This window comes from Salvelinus sp. IW2-2015, linkage group LG7 (assembly GCF_002910315.2).
Source record: "Salvelinus sp. IW2-2015 linkage group LG7, ASM291031v2, whole genome shotgun sequence".
Classification (NCBI taxonomy): Eukaryota; Metazoa; Chordata; class Actinopteri; order Salmoniformes; family Salmonidae; genus Salvelinus; species Salvelinus sp. IW2-2015.
The window spans coordinates 31,305,817-31,329,200 of record NC_036847.1 but is presented as its reverse complement, the minus strand read 5'-3'; the positions used below and the strand labels follow the sequence as shown (position 1 = coordinate 31,329,200).

The 23,384-nt window shown below is 42.3% G+C and overlaps 1 protein-coding gene across 3 annotated transcripts in view; it reads left to right on the top strand.

Moving 5' to 3' along the window:
• LOC111966822 (rho GTPase-activating protein 4-like) overlaps positions 1–22,827 on the top strand; it is a 36,322-nt gene extending 13,495 nt beyond the window's left edge. For all 3 annotated transcript variants that reach the window (XM_023991765.1, XM_023991764.2, XM_023991766.1), the window contains exons 3-21: positions 879–1,050; positions 1,353–1,518; positions 5,128–5,190; positions 5,353–5,457; positions 5,804–5,932; positions 8,998–9,219; positions 9,430–9,531; positions 9,642–9,875; positions 10,055–10,139; positions 10,581–10,608; positions 10,720–10,868; positions 11,072–11,149; positions 11,777–11,905; positions 11,991–12,096; positions 12,424–12,651; positions 12,731–12,771; positions 12,981–13,137; positions 21,110–21,158; positions 21,960–22,827. In XM_023991765.1, coding sequence (XP_023847533.1) covers positions 879–1,050; positions 1,353–1,518; positions 5,128–5,190; positions 5,353–5,457; positions 5,804–5,932; positions 8,998–9,219; positions 9,430–9,531; positions 9,642–9,875; positions 10,055–10,139; positions 10,581–10,608; positions 10,720–10,868; positions 11,072–11,149; positions 11,777–11,905; positions 11,991–12,096; positions 12,424–12,651; positions 12,731–12,771; positions 12,981–13,137; positions 21,110–21,158; positions 21,960–22,109 — 2,393 coding nt within the window. In that variant the 3' untranslated portion in view covers positions 22,110–22,827. The remainder of the gene's footprint in view (positions 1–878; positions 1,051–1,352; positions 1,519–5,127; positions 5,191–5,352; positions 5,458–5,803; positions 5,933–8,997; positions 9,220–9,429; positions 9,532–9,641; positions 9,876–10,054; positions 10,140–10,580; positions 10,609–10,719; positions 10,869–11,071; positions 11,150–11,776; positions 11,906–11,990; positions 12,097–12,423; positions 12,652–12,730; positions 12,772–12,980; positions 13,138–21,109; positions 21,159–21,959) is intronic.
• Positions 22,828–23,384: the final 557 nt, after the last annotated feature.

The window sequence follows — 23,384 nt, the reverse complement described above, 5'->3', positions numbered from 1 at the left end:
GCAAGATCTGAAAACAAGAAGGCCCGCGCTAAAGCTCCCAATTCACCTCTTTATTGACAGCGTTTCCATCCCAAAAGGATCTTCGTCGGGTCGAACAAAAAAAGATCTGAAAACAGCAGTTGGTGGAGGGCACCTCTCAAACATTGAATAATTAGAGTGGTTTGCTGCTGAAGAGTGGGCCAAAATTGCCAGCAGAAAGGTGTAGCAAGCTCATTGATGGCTACAAGAATAGTTTATCTGCAGTTATCTTGGCCAAAGGCCGTGCAACCAAGTACTAGCTCTGGGGTTGCAATAATTTTGTCCATGGCATTTGTCTTTATTTTCTAATTTACTCATCAAATTGGTTCTGCGATGTTGAAAATCCAATAACAAGGTTATTTTTTAACTTATTTGAGAAGAAATAGTGAATGATTCACAAAGTGCAAGGGTGCCAATATATTTGGCTGCAACTGTATACATCTCTCTCCTTACCAATTTTTCTTTCCCTTTCTCTCTCTCCATCTCTCCCTCTCCCTCTCTTTCCTTCTCTCTCTTCCTCCCCCCTCTTTCCTTTCTCTCTCTCTCCATCTCTCCCTCTCCCTCTCTTTCCTTCTCTCTCTTCCTCCCCCCTCTTTCCTTTCTCTCTCTCTCCATCTCTCCCTCTCTCCCTCTCCCTCTCTTTCCTTCTCTCTCTCTTCCTCCCCCCTCTTTCCTTTCTCTCTCTCTCCATCTCTCCCTCCCCCTCTCTCCCTCTCCCTCTCTTTCCTTCTCTCTCTCTTCCTCCCCCCTCTTTCCTTTCTCTCTCTCTTGCTCTCTCTCCCTCCACCTCTCTCGCTTTCTTCTCTCTCTCTCTCTCACTCTCACTCTGTCTGTATCTCTCTCTCCGCTCCCACCCCTAGAGGTGCGTTGTCAGTTGGTGGACCAGTTGAAGGTTTTGGATCTGCAGTTGGAGCAGAAATCTCAGCAGCTTCAGGACCTGACAGACTACCTGCGTAGACGCAGTGAGATAGAAGGAGAGTACGCACGCTCGCTGGACAAATTGGCCGAGAGGTTTACCTCCAAAATCAAAAGGTAAGTTGCTCACAGATATGTTTGTGCTATTTCTGTTACGGTTATTCCAACTCACTGAGTTCGCAGGACAGCACAAACAGATATGGGACCAGGCTAGAGTTGAGATGGCTTTGTGTCTCTGAATCTACTCTCATGCAGGCTACCAATTATATAGGGCCTGTTTCCCAGACACAGTTTAAGCCTATTCCTGAACTTTTATTTTTATTTTTACATTTCCCATTCTAGTATTTTCCATTCTAGTAACTAGAGTGGTTAATTTCTATGGTTAAAACATGTCCCTTCCCTGTGCCTCTATCTTTCAGGAAGGAGCCTGGCAGTGGTCAGTCTGTGGCCCAGTGTTGGCTGGTCCTGCTGGCTCAGACCAGACAGGAGAGCAAAGACCACAGCGGTGTGAGTGACAGCTGTAGCACCACCCTCACCCAGCCCCTCACACACTGTCTGGAGATCACACAGCGCCTGGCCAAGAGGGTACTGCTCTATCTTCATTTGATTAATTTAGCCAGGATAGTCCATTCAGTTACACTTGCAACTGTTTTCCAGTGAGTCCTGGGGAATCCTATCTATCTCTATTCTGTCTCTATTATCTCTATTCTGTATCAATGTCTCTTCTATCAATGTCTCTTCTATCTCTGTCTCTATTCTATCTGTCTCTATTACCTCTATTCTATCTATGTCTCTATTCTATCTCTCTCTTCTATCTACAGTTGACGTCGAAAGTTTACATACACCTTAACCAAATACATTTTGGTTTTTAGTTTTTCACAATTCCTGACATTTATTCCTAGTAAAAAATCCCTGTTTTAGGAGAGTTAGGATCACCACTTTATTTTAAGAATGTGAAATGTCAGAATAATAGTAGAGAGAATTATTTATTTCAGCTTATATTTCTTTCATCACATTCCCAGTGGGTCAGAAGTTTACATACACTCAATTAGTATTTGGTAGCATTGCCTTTAAATTGTTTAACTTGGGTCAAACGTTTTGGGTAGCCTTTCACAAGCTTCCCACAATAAGTTGGGTGAATTTTGGCCCATTCCTCCTGACAGAGCTGGTGTAACTGAGTCAGGTTTGTAGGCCTCTTTGCTCGCACACGCTTTTTCAGTTCTGCCCACAAATGTTCTATAGGATTGAGGTCAGGGCTTTGTGATGGCCATTCCAATACCTTGACTTTGTTGTCCTTAAGCCATTTTGCCACAACTTTGGAAGTATGCTTGGGGTTGTCCATTTGGAAGACCCATTTGCGACCAAGCTTTAACTTCCTGACTGATGTCTTGAGATGTTGCTTCAATTTATCCACATAATTTTCCTTTCTCATGACGCCATCTATTTTGTGAAGTGCACCAGTCCCTCCTGCAGCAAAGCACCCCCACAGCATGATGCTTCACGGTTGGGATGGTGTTCTTCGGCTTGCAAGCCTCCCCCTTTTTCCTCCAAACATAACGATGGTCATTATGGCCAAACAGTTCTATTTTTGTTTAATCAGACCAGAGGACATTTCCCCAAAAAGTACAATCTTTGTCCCCGTGTGCAGTTGAAAACCGTAGTCTGGCTTTTTTATGGTGGGTTTGGAGCAGTGGCTTCTTCCTAGCCGAGCGGCCTTTCAGGTTATGTCAATATAGGACTCGTTTTACTGTTTCCTCCAGCATCTTCACAAGGTCCTTTGCTGTTGTTCTGGGATTGATTTGCACCAGAGTACGTTCATCTCTAGGAGACAGAACGCGTCTCCTTCCTGAGCGGTATGACGGCTGTGTGGTCCCATGGTGTTTATACTTGCGTACTATTGTTTGTACAGATGAACGTGGTACCTTCAGGCATTTGGAAATTGCTCCCAAGAATGAACCATTTTTTTTCTGAATACTTTGCTGATTTCTTTTGATTTTCCCATGATGTCAAGCAAAGAGGCACTGAGTTTGAAGTTAGACCTTGAAATAGAACCACAGGTACACCTCCAATTAACTAAAATTATGTCAATTAGCCCATCAGAAGCTTCTAAAGCCATGGCATAATTTTCTGGAATTTTCCAAGCTGTTTAAAGGCACAGTCAACTTAGTGTATGTAAACTTCTGACCCACTGGAATTGTGATACAGTGATTTATAAGTGAAATAATCTGTCTGTCAACAATTGTTGGAAAAATGACTTGTGTCATGCACAAAGTCAGTTAGGACTTGTGTCCTAACTGACTTGCCAAGACTATAGTTTGAAATTTGTGTATGTAAACTTCCGACTTCAACTGTATGCCTCTTCTATCTATGCCTCTATTCCATCTCTGTCTCTATTCTGTCTCTATTCTATCTCTATCTCTTCTATCTATGCCTCTATACACTTATGCCTCTATTATCCTATGTCTCTATTCTATCTCTGTCTCTTCTTTCTATGCCTCTATTCTATCTCTATTCTGTCTGTCTCTTCTATCTATGCCTCTATTATATCTATGCCTCTATTCTATCTATGTCTCTTCTCTCTGTCTCTATTCTATCTCTATTATATCTCTGTCTCTATTATATATCTGTCTATGTCTCTATGGTCTCTATTCTCTCTTTCTCTATATGTCTATATTCTATCTGTCTCTATTCTGTCTCTGTTTTATCGCTGTTCTATCTCTATCTTTATTCTATCTCTGTCTCTATTCTCTCTGTCTCTCTTCTATTCTGTCTGTCTCTAATGTCTATTATTTCTCTGTTTCTATTATATGTCTGTCTATATTCTCCAGTCTATCGCTGTCTATATTCTATATTCTTTAACTGTCTCTACTGTCTCTATTCTATATCTATTGCCTCTATTCTGTCTCTTATGTCTCTGTTTGATCTCTGTTCTATCTGTTTCTCAATTCTGTCTCTATTCTATATCTATCTCTGTCTGTCTATCTTTGTCTCCATTCTATCTTTGTCTCTATTCTCTCTTTCTCTATTCTATATCTATTGTCTCTATTATATCTCTCTCTATTGTCTATTCTATATCTGTCTCTATTATATATATATATATATGTCTCTATTCTATCTCTGTCTCTGTTCTATATCTATTGTCTCGATTCGCTGTATTTATTCTGTCTGTATTGTCTCTATTATATCCCTGTCTCTATTCTACAGCTGTCTCTATTCTGTATCTGTATCTATTCTATATCTGTATCTATTCTCTCTGTCTCTATTATATATTTGTCTCTTAACTTTATTCTATTTATGTTTCTATTCTCTCTGTCTCTGTTATATTTCTGTCTCTATTATATTTCTGTCTCAATTCTGTCTCTATTCTATCTCTGTCTCTTGTCTCTTATATATGGCTCTATTCTGTCTCGGTCTCTATTCTGTCTCTGTCTCTATTATATCTCTGTCTCTATTGTCTCTATTCCATAGCTGTCTCTATTATAGCTCTGTCTCTTGTCTCTATTCCATAGCTCCCTCTATTATGTATCTGTCTCTATTCTATATATGTATCCTATCTCTGTCTCTATTATATATTTGTCTCTAACTTTATTCTATTTATATCGCTATTCTATTTATCTCTATTCTATCTGTGTTTCTATTCAAGCTCTGTCTCTATTCTATATCGTTTCAACTCTTTCTCAATTTTTTCTACATTGCCTCTTTTCTATCTCTCTTTTCTATCTCTGTCTCTATTATATTTTTGTCTGTCTTTATTATGTCTCTATTCTATTTCTGTCTCTATTCTGTATCTATTGTCTCAATTCTCTATTTTCTCTATTCTGTCTCTATTATATATCTGTCTCTATTGTCTCTATTCTATTTCTGTCTTTTCTATTTCTCTCTATTCTATCTCTCTCTATTCTGTATCTATTGTCTCAATTCTCAATGTTATCTATTATGTCTCTATATCTGTCTCTATTGTCTCTATTCTATCTCTCTATTGTCTCTATTCTGTCTATTCTTTATATATATATTGCCTCTATCCTATCGGTCTCTACTCTATCTGTCTCTTGTCGCTATTCTATCCCTGTCTCAATTCTGTATCTATCTCTATTTTATATCTGTTGTCGCTGTTCTTTCTCTGTCTCTATTGTCTCTATTATATCTAACTTATTGGTTAACTTATTATCTAACTTATTATCTCTGTATTTCCAGACTAAAGATGTCTGTAGCCAGTTACAGGATGGGCTGTTGAAGGTCACCACAGAGCTACAGACAGTAAGTCCGACATGTTTGACAAGTTCAGGAAACAGAAAAAAAGGGGAAAAAAGGATATGGTGGTATGTAAAATAGTCGTTTTGGTATTTGCGTGATGTGGCGTGTTGATGGATGTTCTCTCTCTCTTTGTGTGTGTGTGTGTGTGTGTGTGTTTGTCTAAAGGCGTGGCGGACCTACTACCAGTACCACTCAGAGTATGAGTCTGCAGAGGGAAAGCTGAAGGAAGCAGAGAAACAGAAGCAAGGAGCTTCTAAAAAGATTGAGAAAGTAAACTCTTCTTCTCTGAAAAACACTCCTCGCATCCCTTTTTCTAGTCTAAATGAGTTCAAGTATGGAGATATGTGTTTACTGTATGTGTCCTACCTCATTCCTATGTGTTTACTGTATGTGTCCTGCCTCATTCCTATGTGTTTACTGTATGTGTCCTGCCTCATTCCTATTTGTTTACTCTGTGTCCTACCTCATTCCTATGTGTTTACTGTATGTGTCCTACCTCATTCCTATGTGTTTACTGTATGTGTTTTACCTCATTCCTATGTGTTTACTGTATGTGTCCTACCTCATTCCCATGTGTTTACTGTATGTGTCCTACCTCATTCCCATGTGTTTACAGAGACAGTGTAAAGTGCAGGAGATCCAGTTGAAGTGCACTAAGGCTCGTAATGACTACCTTCTCAATCTGGCTGCAGCCAACGCTTCCATGAACAAGTACTATCTCCAAGACCTCTCCTCACTCATGGACGTAAGTGCTGCTTCACAGCCACTGACTGTGTGTCAACTGGGTCTCTGTCTTTGGAAGTGTCTTAACACAGTCACCATTGTCTATTGTCTAAATAACCTTTCACCGCAGTGGGCTAAATCATGGTCACAGAGAGTGTTTCTTAAACAAAAGTATACACCTCACACACATGGTTATGGGCTTAAAAAAATGAACACACCTGTACCATGTCAGATATAGAGTTGAAATGTATTACATTTTAAGTTTGCATCCCATTATTACACTTTATATACACAGTAAATTTGGAAAGTATTCAGACCCCTTGACCTTTTTCCACATTTTGTTACGTTACAGCTGTTTTCTAAAATGGATTGAATTGGGTTTTTTCCTCATCAATCTACACACAATACCACATGATGACATCACAATACCACATGATGACATCACAATACCACATGATGACATCACAATACCACATGATGACAAAGCGAAAACATGTTTTTAGAAATTTTACAGAAATGAATTAAAAAACGGAAATATCACATTTACATAAGTATTCCGACCCTATACTCAGTACTTGGTTGAAGAACGTTTGGCAGCGATTACAGCCTTGTCTTCTTGGGTATGACACTACAAGCTTGGCACACCTGTATTTGGGGAGTTTCTCCCGTTCTTCTCTGCAGATCTTCTCAAGCTCTGTCAGGTTGGATGGGGAGTGTCGCTGCACAGCTATGTTCAGGTCTCCAGAGATGTTCGATCAGGTTCAAGTCCGGGCTGGGCCACTCAAGGACATTTAGAGACTTGTCCTGAAGCCAATCCTGCATTGTCTTTGCTGTGTGCTTATGGTCGTTGTCCTGTTGGAAGGTGAAACTTCGCCCCAGTCTGAGGTCCTGAGCGCTCTGGAGCAGGTTTTCATCAAGGAACTCTCTGTACTTTGCTCCGTTCATCTTTCCATTGATCCTGACTAGTCTCCTAGTCCCTGCCACTGAAAAACATCCCCACTGCATGATGCAGCCACCACCATGCTTCACCGTAGGGATGGTGCCAGGTTTCTTCAAGACGTGAAGCTTGGCATTCAGGTCAAAGAGTTCAAACTTGGTTTCATCAGACCAGAGAATCTTGTTTCTCATGGTCAAGAGTCTTTAAGTGTCTTTTGGCAAACTCCAACGGGCTGTCACGTGCCTTTTTATTGAGGAGTGGCTTCCATCTGGACACTCTACCATAAAGGCCTGATTGGTGGAGTGCTGCAGAGATGGTTGTCCTTCTGGAAGGTTCTCCCATCTCACAGAGGAACTTTGGAGCTCTGTTAGAGTGACCATTGGATTCTTGGTGACGTCCCTGACGAGTACTACCCTGTGTAAATTGTCTATTGTCTTAACCTGTGTAACTGAACTTAACATTGGTAGAATAAAGAAGACACTTAAAACTAAAGCCAAACATTTAATTACATGGAACTCACAACTATACACTGTAACGGAAAACTGTAAATTATACAGTAATTTGGAGTATTATCAATAGTAAAGTACAGTACCATTTTACTGCAGCATACTGTACATTTTGGTGCATTGTGGGAAATGGTTGTGGTCGGGGAAAGAATTTCTGTATTTAGAATGGTACTGTAATTCCACCCCACAGAATGCAGTACCGTACTTACTATATCTTTGTAGTGCCAATTCTGACTCCCTGAGTCAGAATGCTGTACCAATTTAAGTCCTATGTGGTTATAGAGCCCCATCAATTTAAAATGTATAGGGTGCAGATTGGAATGGCAACAAGTCTTAAACCTAATGGTTGAGCATTTTACCATGTTCTTTTGGTCTGTTTTGCCCTGTTGTCGCTGCCTGTGCTGAAGCCTTTGTTAAGCCCTCTAGAAGTGAAAGTGATATAAAACACCAAATATTCATTAATATGCTGTAATGTGGTAACATGTCACCTAGCAGCCAACCTGCTTGCACCAATCCCTTGTAATTACAGTAAAATACTGTAAAATACAAACCCCTCCCCCCAAATAAATGTTATTCATTCATCCAAATCTAATCAAATTTTATTGGTCACATACAGTGGGGAGAACAAGTATTTGATACACTGCCGATTTTGCAGGTTTTCCTACTTACAAAGCATGTAGAGGTCTGTAATTTTTTATCATAGGTACACTTCAACTGTGGGAGACGGAATCTAAAACAAAAATCCAGAAAATCACATTGTATGATTTTTAAGTAATTATTTTGCATTTTATTGCATGACATAAGTATTTGATAACCTACCAACCAGAAAGAATTCCGGCTCTCACAGACCTGTTCGTTTTTCTTTAAGAAGCCCTCCTGTTCTCCACTCATTACCTGTATTAACTGCACCTGTTTGAACTCGTTACCTGTATAAAAGACACCTATTCCATTCCTTAAAGTGGCCAATGATTTCTAGTCTATGCCTATAGGCAGCAGCCTCTGTGCTAGTGGTGGCTGTTTAACAGTCTGATGGCCTTGAGATAGAAGCTGTTTTTCAGTCTCTCAGCTGGGACCGATTTCATTCCGATTATGGTAGCATTTACTTTTTTACAGTATAATACAGTACATTTTACAGTATTGTACTGTGTGATTATTTGACAGTACTTGCTTCGATACTGTATTTATATTACAGTAGTCTACCGTAATATGAAATTCAGCCTTTTACTTGCCACAGCTGCATGTAAATGGCTGTCAAATTCATGGCAACATTACATTTGACATAGTCATTTAGCAGACGCTCTGATCCAGAGCGACTTACAGGAGCAATTAGGGTTGAGTGCCTTGCTCAAGGGCACATTGACAAATGTTTCACCTAGACTGCTCGGGGATTCAAACCAGCAACCTTTCAGTTACTGGCCCAACGCTCTTAACCGCCAGGCTACCTGTCGCCGGCAACCCCTTTACAGTGTTCACATAACATGGTTGGAACCGAATCAATACAGTACAACCAACCCCTTTACAGTGTTCACATAACATGGTTGGAACCTAATCAATACAGTACAACCCCTTTACAGTGTTCACATAACATGGTTGGAACCTAATCAATACAGTACAACACCTGCAACAGTTCCATCTCTCCCTCAGTGTTCAGACATTGGCTACCACCTTTCTCTGTCCCGTGTGCTACGCTCCTACCTGTCCAGCCGCTCCCGGGCCCAGCAGAACCTGAGTGGAGGGCTGCAGCAGCTCCACACTGCTGTGTCTGGACTGGACCAGATTCAGGACAGAGACAACCTGCTACAGACTCACACCAACACCTTCTGTCTACCCCTCCGCTTCCACTACCAGCCACACGAGGGAGACCAGGTAGACTGGGTGGGGTGGAGCGCTGTCATGTGGGGTGGGGAGTGTCTGTGTGCGTGTGCTTTTATTTTCTGTAACTATGTTTAAGAATGTGTGGGTTGTGTATCTGGATGTCATGTATCTTTGCTCCCACCTGTCTGATATCACCGGATTCTCATCTGTCCCTGTCCCTCTGCCTGTCCCTGTCTCTGTCCCTGTGCCTGTCCCTGTTAGGTGTGTGAGGTGAGTGCAGAACAGGAGATTAGGTGTGAGATGGAGACCAGGTTCCAACAGCTGCAGTCAAAGCTCACCGGGTTCACTCAGGAAACAGAGGAGGTACAGTCCAGTCCAATCAATCAATAACATTTATAAAGCCTTTTATCATCAACAGTCATTTTATATTGGAACAAAATTGATTAGAATAAGTTGACACTTCATCCTCCCAGGCAGGTAAGAAGCTCCATGCGGCCCGCTCGGCCCTGCTAGAAGGTATCAGTGATGATGACCTGGATCCTCCACCCTCCAGCAACCAGACCCAGGGCTCCCAGGTCCATCTCCAGATCCCGTCTCAGAGCCAAGGTCAGGGGGGAAGCAGTGAGAGCCTGGCCAGCAGCAGTAGCAGACCCAGTCTGGCCAGACGGAGAGCCAACCTGCAGGAGACTGAGGCACTCTACTGTGCTGTGAGTCATTATTACACTGACCTACACAGGCCAACAGTAGTTCACTGTAATAGTGGTGGTTATGGTAACAATTGTGGTGATGATGGTATTAATGATATTAATGATGAGATTGAAATACAAGTAGATGATGATGAACATTTTCATCATCATGAAGAGTTGTGTTTTATATCTTCCCTCAGAACGTGAAGGAGTATCTCTGTAAAAGCTCTCTGGTATCTAAACTACAGGCAAAACATGATCTGCTTAAAGTGGCGGTTGAGAAAGGTACAGCACTAACTACTTCTGTAATAAACACAACTGTTCAACACGACTTATAGCCCCATCAGGGCAGTACCCAGGCTTGGAGTTTTAGTAAGATCTGGAAGGGGGTAGCTGTGCAGTCATTCTCTGAGACACTGTCAGCAGCGTGTCTAGTAGACTAGTTGAGTCCGGAGCCGACTCAGAGCTGGGTTAGTTGGTGTCACGTCTCAGGCCCTCATCCTGTGCACCGAGAGGGCGGAGATAGACGTTTGAGAGGGGGGTGAATGTGCTTCTAAAAAGGCAAGTCGAGGGGAGGCAGGCGAACATAACGAACAAACCACTGTTCATAATTCCACTCGTTCACAAAGAGGCAGGCTCGATTACAACCCAAGTGTCATTGTGGCCATTTATTTTCTAAAATATAGCTGTTATTATCTTAATCATTGCTTTTTCTTCCCTGCCTAGCTGAACCAACCAATGGTCATCAGGCCAGGTAGAGTTACATTCCTCTGTAAGGCCTTTATAACTGCCTCATAAGAGTGACATAACAGTTTAGTGCACTGTGCTATACTCAACTGACTAGAGGTGTCTCCACCCCTTCCAGGAAGTTATTGCGTGTGAGGAGCAAGAGTCAACCCAGCGTCCAGTACACCCACAAACTCTTCACCGGAGACATGCTCTCCTTCATACAGGCATCAGGACAGGAGATACCGGTAGTGGTGGAAAGCTGCATTCGCTTCATCAACCTTAACGGTGAGCCATTGAAACAGCCCAGCAGAACACACCTTATCATCTTAGCTTGATGCATATCCATCCTGATACTGTGTGGAACATGTTCCTGCCAGAACATGCACCTGGAACAAGACACTCTGCTATTGCACTGTAGTGTACATTACAAGCAACAAATTTACTGTGTTTTTGTCAATGTCTTCATATCAATCCATCCCATACTGTAGGTCTCCACCATGAGGGTATCTTCAGAGTACCAGGGTCTCAGGGGAAGGTCAACAGTCTGAGAGATGCCTTTGAGCGAGGTAGGCCTGTCTGCTGTCTCCTGTTTGCTGTCCCAGTCTGCTGTCCCAATCTCCTGTCTTTTGTCCTGGTCTGCTGTCCCCATCTGCTGTCCCTGTCTGCTCTCCCTGTTTCCTGTCTGCTGTCTGCTGTCCCTGTCTGCTGTCTCCTGTCTGCTGCTCTAGCTTCATCTAGTGCAGACCTGGGTTCAACAAGTCGCTCTTCTCTTTCAAATACTTTATTATATCATAATGTGTACATATTCTACCACAACCAGTTATTACTATGCATATTTTTTTTTGTACTGACTTATATTTTTGATTTGACGTTTGATTATTATTGATATTAATACTGAACTGTTGAGAACTTGCAAGTAAGCATTTCTCTGCACCGTTTATACCTGCTGTGTCCTTTTTATGGGATGAATAAACTTTGTTTTGGTTTAGCTGGCCTGGCACAATGGAACCGATGTTATAGTCCCAAAAATGCAAACCCAGGCAGGCTCAATTGAACACAAAAAGTATTTGAAGGAAAACAAATCAAGTACTATTTGAACCCAGGTCTGGTATTTATCTAGTGAAGCCATAATCCTGTGTTGTAGTGTTGATCATTAATAATGGTGGGCAGTGTGCCCTGGGCATTCCCTGTAGGAGAGGACCCTGTGGCAGACAGCAGGTGTGACTTGGACTCAGTAGCAGGAGTACTGAAACTCTATTTTAGAACCCTGGAGAACCCTCTCTTTCCTCAGGACAGCACCGCTCAGCTCCTGGAGTACGCACGTAAGTCTGTGCATGTGCATGTGTATATTGTGTAGGTTTGTATATGCTTTTCCTGTTCATCTCTTTCTCTGTTGTACACTTCCAGAGATCGACAACGAGACGGAGAGAGCAGCTAAACTCAAATCCGTCATCTCCTCCTATCCTCCACCTGTCAGCACCGTCATGAGATACCTCTTTGCATTCCTCCATCAGTGAGTATCTCTGCTGTCACTTTGGTTTGGGGCACATATACTGCACTGTATGTCCAAGTCAAGTACTTTGTCCATGTCATTGTCAAGGGGAACTAACCATAAACTTACCAGAAAGCTGTCTGTTCAGAGAAGAGGAAGTCAAGGAACCTCAGAGAGAACCAGATGGTTTTTTCCCCCTAAAATAAAGTTAGGATGCGTCCCAAATAGCACCCTGTTCCCGATATAGTGCACTACTTTTGACCAGGCCGTGTCTGAGTCCAGCAGTATGAACTTAAACTGTCAAATTTCAGCTCTGATTATTTAGTTTTTATTCTTCTCTCCTCCCAGTGTGTCTCAGTACAGCGATGAGAACATGATGCAGCCCTATAACCTGGCTGTGTGCTTCGGCCCCAGTCTGCTACGAGGGGCGCAGGATGATGATGTTGTTACCTTGCAGCCTCAGATCAACTCCCTGGTGAAGAGCATCATCTTGCAGCACGAGAGCATCTTCCCCAGCCTGGCCGAGCTACAGGGACCAGTGTATGAGAAATGCATGACGCTGCAGCAAGACGACTGGTGAGAGACAACACATGGATAGATGGACAGCGACCTAGACACACACACATGATGGTGATGGTCTGTGTTTATTTTGCAGTGAGGAGGGAGAAGGGGATTCAGAACACCACAGTAAAGAAGGTAAAACAGGGACAGCTGTTATCTTCATCATTGTGTGTTTTGAGAATCAATCATTTGACTCTGAGATATTGTTTGTCCCATCTAAGCTTTATGAGAAACATTTCTCAACTATGGATGGAAACTATCCAGCTGGCTAAATCTGACACATTTACAGAAATGTTGATTGATGTGCATTGTCCCAGTCAAATAAATGTAAACTCTTGATCCAGAGTCCGAGTCAAAGGGGGAGCGATCTCGAGCCAACAGCAGCTGCAGTTCAAGACAGTCCCCAGGAGGGGGCACTGTGACCCCTGGAGGAAAGTTCACCTTACAGTTCCCCATAACCCCACAGGGATGGCCCCTCTCCCCCGGATACATAAGCAAAGAGTAAGTACCATCAAAGATACTTCAGTAACACTTCATTTTAAATGGTCCTTATTAAATAAGTAATTACACTGTAACAAGTATTGTAATTTAACGTAATAATTCATAGTACCCTGTACTAACAACATGCAACTGGTGGTAATTGTAACAACGAATTCTTGTTACCATGCTTGTTACAAATGTTAACGTTTCCGATAGCATCCCAACGCACCATTTATCAGCCTGTGCTAACCATGTTAGAAGTGGTAGCCAATTGAAAACCAACCACTTTGCTGTAAAGGGCTCTGGAGTCCGATGCCCAGGTCCAGCTTTTGTTTGAAATGCATGGAAGCTTATCAGCATCATGGCAAAAATAAGGGGTTAACATCCCAAATTTGTTTAAATTGTTAAAACATTTAACGGTGCATTTGACCTGGATAGCAACAGTAGCTAAGGACGACCGGGCTTGACAATGGGTGAATTACTTAATTAAGCATCAATCAAACATCTTTAAAACATGAATAAATAGTTAAGGCTAAAATTGTGAGATGGTCATTCAGTGCTTGGTTGAATAATGGTTTATAAATTCACTTAAAATGGTCAACCTCTTATTTCATCATGTAACCTAGCAAGGGTTTTTTACGGTTGAAGAATATTCTCACTTTTGGATGGGATGCATTGGAGCACTTATTTATTTATTCTAGGAATTAAGGCATCACATCAAGATCTCCACTACGTGCTCGAAATAACGACCTTTTTAAATTTATTTTTAATTTCACCATTATTTAACCAGGTAGGCTAGTTGAGAACAAGTTCTCATTTACAACTGCGACCTGGTCAAGATAAAGGAAAGCAGTGTGACACAGACAACAACACAGAGTTACACATGGAATAAACAATCAAGAAGCCAATAACACAATAAACAAGTCAATGACACAGTAGAAAAAAAAGAAAGTCTATATACAGTGTGTGCAAAAGGCATGAGGAGGTAGGCAATAAATAGGCCATAGGAGCAAATAATTACAATTTAGCAGATTAACACTGGAGTGATCAATGAGCAGATGATGATGTGCAAGTAGAGATACTGGTGTGCAAAAGAGCAGAAAAGTAAATAAAAACAATATGGGGATGAGGTAGGTAGATTGGGTGGGCTCTTTACAGATGGACTATGTACAGCTGCAGCGATTGGTTAACTGCTCAGATAGCTGATGTTTAAAGTTGGTGAGGGAAATAAAAGTCTCCAACTTCAGCGATTTTTGCAATTCGTTCCAGTCACTGGCAGCAGAGAACTGGAAGGAAAGGCGGCCAAATGAGGTGTTGGCTTTGGGGATGATCAGTGAGATATACCTGCTGGAACGTGTGCTACGGGTGGGTGTTGTTATCGTGACCAGTGAACTGAAATAAGGCGGAGATTTACCTAGCATAGACTTATAGATGACCTGGAGCCAGTGGATCTGGCGACGAATATGTAGCGAGGGCCAGCCGACTAGAGCATACAGGTCTCAGTGGTGGATGGTATAAGGTGATTTGGTAACAAAACGGATGGCACTGGGATAGACTGCATCCAATTTGCTGAGTAGAGTATTGGAAGCTATTTTGTAGATGACATCGCCGAGGATCGGTAGGATAGTCAGTTTTACTAGGGTAAGTTTGGCGGCGTGAGTGAAGGAGGCTTTGTTTGTGAAATAGAAAGCCGATTCTAGATTTGATTTTGGATTGGTGATGTTTAATATGAGTCTGGAAGGAGAGTTTACAGTCTAACCAGACACCTAGGTATTTATAGTTGTCCACATATTCTAGGTCGGAACCGTCCAGGGTGGTGATGCTAGTCGGGCGGGCGGGTGCGGGCAGCGAACGGTTGAAAAGCATGCATTTGGTTTTACTAGCGTTTAAGAGCAGTTGGAGGCCACGGAAGGAGTGTTGTATTGCATTGAAGCTCGTTTGGAGGTTAGTTAGCACAGTGTCCAAGGAAGTGCCAGAAGTATACAGAATGGTATCGTCTGCATAGAAGTGGATCAGAGAATCACCCGCAGCAAGAGCGACATCATTGATATATACAGAGAAAAGAGTCGGCCCGAGAATTGAACCCTGTGGTACCCCCATAGAGACTGCCAGAGGWCCGGACAACATGCCCTCCGATTTGACACACTGAACTCCGTCTGCAAAGTAGTTGGTGAACCAGGCGAGGCAGTCATTAGAAAAACCAAGGCTATTCAGTCTGCCGATAAGAATAAGGTGATTGACAGAGTCAAGCCTTGGCCAGGTCGATGAAGACGGCTGCATAGTATTGTCTTTTATCGATGGCGGTTATGATATCGTTCAGTACCTTGAGCGTGGCTGAGGTGCACCCGTGACCGGCTCGGAAACCGGATTGCACAGCGGAGAAGGTACAGTGGGATTCGAAATGGTCAGTGACCTCAAACTCATACTGACAGTGTGCAAAGAACCGGGATCCGGTTATGTGCAAAATCCAAACCATAAGATGATTGCCGCAAAAGAAACAAAGTGTTGTGGAGGAGACAAAAACGTCCACAGACTAGAGATAAGGTAGGTTTTCAATGCAATTTGTTTTGCTTTTTGGATATAGAAATTGTGCTGGACAATTTAGCATAGGTAGTTAGCTAGCTAGCCTATTGTTGGCTAGCTAGCTGGCAAACATTAGCTGCCATTTTTGGTAGGCCTACCAACTCGGGTGGCAGGTAGCCTAGTGGTTAGAGCGTTGGACTAGTAACCAAAAGGTTGCAAGATCGAATCCCCGAGCTGACAAGGTAAAAATCTGTCGTTCTGCCCCTGAACAAGGCAGTTAACCCACTGTTCCTAGGCTGTCATTGAAAATAAGAATTTGTTCTTAACTGACTTGCCTAGTTAAATAAAGGTAAAATAAAAAATGAATAAATAGGCTAGCTAGCTAACTTTATTAAAATACAGAATAGACTTTCCATGTCTTGACAGATAAAGTTATCTAGCTAGCTAGCTAGCTAGCTGAGCTCAATGGTCTTCCCTGAACCTTGTTCTCAGGGTATCCGTACGGTACCCAAAGAAAGGGTATTAAGTGAGACACACCCAGCATATTAACATTAGTTACTTGTGTCAACACACCTATTAGTAGCTTCTTTTCAATGTTAACACTAGCTAGCTAGCTTATTAGTGTTCACCATTATTAGTATAATGCTAGCTGGATAACTAGGTAACCATGCCTACCTATAGCCTAAACCCTAATTGATAGAAACATGGTACTGATGACAGCAGAGATATTGGAGGAAGGTCTGTGATGATAGCTAGCTAGCTATCAGGCTAATTGTACAGTGTCTTTGCTAAATTGTCATACATTCATACATTCTTCCTCTCTACTAGCAACAGATTGTAGGACAGCTAATGTGATATACAGTGCATTCGGAAAGTATTCAGACTTTTTCCAAATTTTGTTACTTTACAACTTTATTTTAAAATTGATTAAATAATTATTTCCCCCCATCAATCTATACACAATGCCCCATAATGACAAAGCAAAAACAGGTTTTTAGAAATGTTTGTTAATTTATTACAAATTAAAAACGGATACCCTATTTACATAAGTATTCAGACCCTTTTTTATGAGACTGTAAATTGAGCTCCGGTGCATCCTGTTTCCATTGATCATCCTTGAGATGTTTCTACAACTTGATTGGAGTCCACCTGTGGTAAATTCAATTGATTGGACATGATATGGAAAAGCACACACCTGTCTATATCAGGTCCCACAGTTGACAGTGCATGTCAGAGCTAAAACCAAGCCATGAAGTCGAAATAATTGTCTGTAGAGCTCCGAGACAGGATTGTGTCAAGGCACAGATCTGGGGAATTGGTACCCAAACATTTCTGCAGCATTGATCAGGTCAGGGAGTTTACCAAGAACCCGATGGTCACTCTGACAGAGCTCCAGAGTTCCTCTGTTGAGATTGGAGAACCTTCCAGAAGGACAACCATCTCTTCAGCACTCCAACAATCAGGCCTTTATGGTAGAGTGGCTAGACGGAAGCCACTCCTCAGTAAAAGGCACATGACAGCCCGCTTGGAGTTTGCCAAAAGGCACCTAAAGGACTCTCAGACCATGAGAAACAAGATTCTCTAGTATGATGAAACCAGGGTTTGAACTCTTTGGCTTGAATGCCAAGCGTCACGTCTGGAGGAAACCTGGCACCATCCCTACGGTGAAGCATGGTGGTGGCAGCGTCATGCTGTGGGGATGTTTTTCAGCTGCCGGGACTGGTAGACTAGTCAGGACTGAGGGAAAGATAAACGGAGCAAAGTACAGAGAGATCCTTGATGAAAACCTGCTCCAAGCACTCAGGACCTCAGACTGGGGCGAAGGTTCACCTTCCAACAGAACAACGACCCTAAGCACACATCCAAGACAATGCAGGATTGGCTTTGGGACAAGTCTCTGAATGTCCTTGAGTGGCCCAGCCAGAGCCAGGACTCGAACCCTGTTGAACATCTCTGGAGAGACATGAAAATAGCTGTGTAGCGATGCTCCCCATCCAACCTGAAAAGACCTTGAGAGGATCTGCAGAGAAGAATGGGAGAAACTCCCCAATACAGGTGTGCTAAGCTTGTAGCGTCCTACCCAAGAAGACTCGAGGCTGAAATCGCTGCAAAAGTTTAATTTTTGCTTGTCATTATAGGGTATTGTTTGTAGATTGATGAGGGGGGGAACGATTTAATCAATTTAGAATAAAGCTGTAATGTAACAAATTGTGGAAAAAGTCAAGACGTCTAAATACTTTCCGAAATATGTTGGTGTCCATTACTGGGCGTTACAGGGAAGCCCCATACAAACCACCACCATTGATTTTTTTTCAACTAACCTGTTCTTGGTGATACTATCTTCATTCTTGATTCTGTGAACTAAGTTATTCTTAGAAATAATGATCTGTTTCCAGTTGCAGGTGGTTCTACAAAAAACATATATTCAGAAAGATAAATCCATGTTTTGTATCGAGTGAGATATGACTCTTGCATGTCAAATCAAATCAAATCAAATTTTATTAGTCACATACACATGGTTAGCAGATGTTAATGCCCCCCCCCCCCACGAGGCGGGGGGAAAGGTGTACGGGGGCCCCCCCCCCCGCGAAAAAATACATGGCCCCCCCTTTGTTTTGGGCCGGGCTTTTTTTTTTTTTTTCAATAAAGGTTTTTTATTCCCCCCCCCCCACCCCCCCCCCCCCGGGACAAAGATCTTCGGGCAGTAATAACCAACAGTAATCTAACCTAACAATTCCACACTACTACCTTACACACACACACAAGTGTAAAGGGATAAAGAATATGTACATAAAGATATATGAATGAGTGGTGGTACAGAACGGCATGGCAGATGCAGTAGATGGTATAGAGTACGGTATATACGTATGAGATGAGTACTGTAGGTATGTAAACATAAAGTGGCATAGTTTAAAGTGGCTAGTGGTACATGTATTGCATAAAGATGGCAAGATGCAGTAGATGATATAGAGTACAGTATATACATATGAGATGGGTAATGTAGGGTATGTAAACATTGTATTAAGTGGCATTGCTTAAAGTGGCTAGTGGTACATTTTTACATAATTTCCATCAATTCCCATTTTTAAAGTGGCTGGAGTTGAGTCAGTATGTTGGCAGCGGCCGCTAAATGTTAGTGGTGGCTGTTTAACAGTCTGATGGCCTTGAGATAGAAGCTGTTTTTCAGTCTCTCGGTCCCTGCTTTGATGCACCTGTACTGACCTCGCCTTCTGGATGATAGCGGGTGAACAGGCAGTGGCTTGGGTGGTTGTTGTCCTTGATGATCTTTATGGCCTTCCTGTGACATCGGGTGGTGTAGGTGTCCTGGAGGGCAGGTAGTTTGCCCCTGGTGATGCGTTCTGCAGACCTCACTACCCTCTGGAGAGCCTTACGGTTGTGGGCGGAGCAGTTGCCGTACCAGGCGGTGATACAGCCCGACAGGATGCTCTCGATTGTGCATCTGTAGAAGTTTGTGAGTGCTTTTGGTGACAAGCCGAATTTCTTCAGCCTCCTGAGGTTGAAGAGGCGCTGCTGCGCCTTCTTCACAACGCTGTCTGTGTGGGTGGACCAAATTCAGTTGTTCCGTGATGTGTACACCGAGGAACTTAAAACTTTCCACCTTCTCCACTACTGACCCGTCGATGTGGATAGGGGGTGCTCCCTCTGCTGTTTCCTGAAGTCCACAATCAGCATGTGTTAGCTCTTTGGTTTGGTTGCACCGTGTGACTTCTACACCGCGTTGCATAGAAATGACTAGCTCCTACAAAGACGCTGGGAAATCCTAGATGTGCGGCAGCTAAGATGGCGAGGAACCTCCTCGTGTGGTACAAAACATGGATTTAATATGTTTCTGAGTTCTCGCTGTTGTTTGTAGAACCACCTGCGACTGGAACAAGACATTTCTAAGGCACTTTCTTCGTTCTCGATTTGGTGAAAAGAGGATCTCCAAGTACAGGTTAGTTGAAAAATCTTTTGTGGCGGTTTGTATGGGGCTTTCCTGTAATGCCCAGTAATGGACATCAAAAATCTATGTTTGCCTGATAATGTGATATAACCAGTCTAGAGTTACTTCTCTGCTATAGATTCCCACAAGATCGCAGACTCCAGGATGGGAAAATACTCACAAGAAAGAATCAAGACATACACGTTGTCGATTTCCATTGTTACTTGTAATGTTAAAAAGGGAGAAAACGACAATCCTGTTCTCTCTGAATTAGCTAGCTACTGTAGCTAGGCTACTTACCATACAGATAATAGAGATTAGATTTAATTTATTGAGTAGGCCCATATCTTCGTTTACTTTAATTAATCATATTATTAATCCAACAATAAAAGTCCCTATTTTGTAAGAAATGTAAGGCATAAAGTTAGCTAAAGTACAAGCCCATCTTTTTGTTTGTTGGTAATGAGTTGAAAGTAAGTATATGGTAATGTACTATGTAGGTACATATTCATTACAAGTAAGTACCCCTCACTATACACTTCATTTGAGTAACCCTCACTATACACTTCATTTTGAGTAACCCTCACTATACACTTTCATTTGAGTAACCCTCACTATACACTCCATTTGAGTAACCCTCACTATACACTCCATTTGAGTAACCCTCACTATACACTCCATTGAGTAACCCTCACTATACAACTTCATTTGAGTAACCCTCACTATACACTCCATTTGAGTAACCCTCACTATACACTCCATTTGAGTAACCCTCACTATACACTCCATTTGAGTAACCTCACTATACACTTTCATTTGAGTAACCCTCACTATTACACTTCCATTTGAGTAACCCCTTCACTATACACTTCATTTGAGTAACCCTCACTATACACTTCATTTGAGTAACCCTCACTATACACTTCATTTGAGTAACCCTCACTATACACTTCATTTGGATGGTAAGGAGGTTCAGGTTGTCATAATAGGCAACATACACAGTCACTTTGAAGGGTGTGCATTCACAGGTAGGTAATTAGAGCCTATTGAGCCTCCAACCTTTCTAATCTCGGACACCCAGGTTAGATCTGTCCAGGAGAGATTACAACCTTGTGACAGTCGTTACTGAATCGGATGAGAAGAAACAAAACACTAAATTGGTGCATTTAGTGGAAAACTTGCCCATTTCTAACAAGAGTGGTTACAAGCATTTGTTTCACCTCTGTAATTACAGACTGAAATTACCACCAGTTGCATGTTGTTATTACAGTTTAACCATGAGTTATTACAGTAAACTACAATACTTGTTAGTGTAATTACACTGTAATAAGGACACATTTAACCTATTACTGAATTACCATGTACCACCGAGTCTAACCCATACTGTAATTTAGATAGTAACATCTACTCTGCTATTCACAGGTTATATTGAGTTGTTATGCTAGTAGTTTTTTAGCATTCGTTGCCATAAATTGTAGTGATCTAAATAAACCAAAGTGTTTGACCTGAAATCTCTGTTTTTCACAGAGCCCAGGACCTGTCGTCCAGTGAAGATATAACAGTTCAGGTTGACGAGGTGTGACATGTTTTTCATTATGCTCATATTTAAATAATTTCTCTAATTTACCAGCAGCAGGTGTAGCAATTACTGTTCTCACTATTGAACTCACTAAGCGTACACTAATAAGATGTAAGCTGTCACGCTAGAGGGAGTCCACTCAAGAAAAACATCTCTGTCCTCTTCATCATTGTCCCCTTCTCCCTCTTCTCTTCCCTTCATCGTTGTCCCCTTCTCCCTCTTCTCTTCCCTTCATCGTTGTCCCCTTCTCCCTCTTCTCTTCCCTTCATCATTGTCCCCTTCTCCCTCTTCTCTTCCCTTCATCATTGTCCCCTTCTCCCTCTTCTCTTCCCTTCATGTTGTCCCCTCTTCCCTCATTCCCTCTACTTCTTCATTGTGTCCCCCCTTCCCTTTATTCCCTCTACTCTTCCCTCATTGTTGTCCCCTCCCTCATCCCTCACTCTTCCCTTCATGTTGTCCCCTATTCCTCTACTCTTCCCTCATCATTGTCCCCTCTTCCCCTCATTCCCCTTCTTACTCTTCCTTCATCATTGTCCCCCCCCATTCCCTCTACCTTCCCTTCATTGTTGTCCCCTCTTCCCTTATTCCCTCTACTCTTCATTGTTGTCCCCTCTTCCCTTATTCCCTCTACTCTTCCCTTCATTGTTGTCCCCTCTTCCCTCATTCCCTCTTCCCTTCATTGTTGTCCCCTCTTCCCTTATTCCCTCTACTCTTCCCTTCATTGTTGTCCCCTCTTCCCTTATTCCCTCTACTCTTCCCTTCATCGTTGTCCCCCTCCTGCCTCTATTCATTTCATAGGAGGTCTGCCGCCAGATGGACTCTGTCTTCAAGGAGCTTCTCTCTCGACAATCCCTCCCTCCCTCCTCGGTCACCTCATCCCCCTCTTCCCACCCTCCGCCACAGCAGAAGAAAGGAGGGATTGGGTGGAGAAGGGAAAAGCCTGTTTAGATCAGGCCAATTGGTCTGACAGAAAGTGAGAGGGGACCAGAATGGATGGATGGATGGATGAATTAATATATTAATGAGGAAATGAACGGGGGAGAGACGAGACTTGGATGAGAAAACACACAGAGGGGGGAGCTGGAGAGTGACTCGGGCTGATTGAATGATTGTAGGTGTGGGATGACAGGTTGTGACAGCAGCCGTAGTGTGATTACAGATGGCTGGATTAAATTAACCACAGTCAGTTCACTGTATTGTACGTGTCTGCTGTGCTGCTCAGACAGCAGCCTCCATTGTGGAGCCTGTGAATAGACAGTCACAGACAGACAAGGTTTGAATCGTACTGTGAAGCCTTTTGTTAGTGTGTTTGATACAACACAACCCTAACCCCCACTGATTTTTCACTCAATGGCTGTGTCCCTATTCTCCACATGCCCACCCATGAATTTAAAAGCGTTGGATTGTTGGAAGCGTTAGCTGTTGTGTGTACAAGGGCACAATTTAGGAAAAATGTTGAGAATCAGGACCCAGGACAATGTTAACTAATCAACAGCATGAGTAGATTTATCATAAGTTATTTATCCACAATAACTTGGAATGTGCACTGCTGTATCCTCATGCATGTGGATGGATAAACCATACTACTGTTAGTTTTATAGAATAAGTGATGTACATCATATACTTGCCATAAATGTTGAACTTTCAAAAACCATGTGTCTGTCTATATTTATGGTCACATCCAAAAGCAAATTCTTTATTAACAGATGAAAAGCCCATTCTACCTGTGCCAGTGAGATGTCCCTGATTGAGTCTCTAAGAAACTGTTAATAATCAACTGTGAATTCTAACTCTGATTAGTTTCATTCTCTCAGGGATAAACCGTTTCGAGATAGTTCTATTACTATTATACTTTATATAGTTTTAAGGATCTGACCATTGTTTTAATAAACTTTTATTTAGAATTTGTTCAAAATGTCATATGTTACTGTAGGTAAGGAGAAGCCTGTTGCAGTAAGACAGTGTCTCACTAGATGGCAGCATCAACACACAGGATGTTGTACGCGTGTCATATGTTCTTGGATAATGTATGTTCTAATGAGATAAACAAAGGGTGGTGGCTGATGTGCAAACCGATATTTAATTTCTGAGTTGGTAAAAATGAGGTTATGGAAAGGGTTTTGGTAAACGTTAGGGAAGATTGGTTTTTTTTAGATTTGGGCTGGTCAGGCTGGCAATGGGATTCTGGTCAGAAAAGTCAGTTTAGTCTCCCGTTCTTGAAAT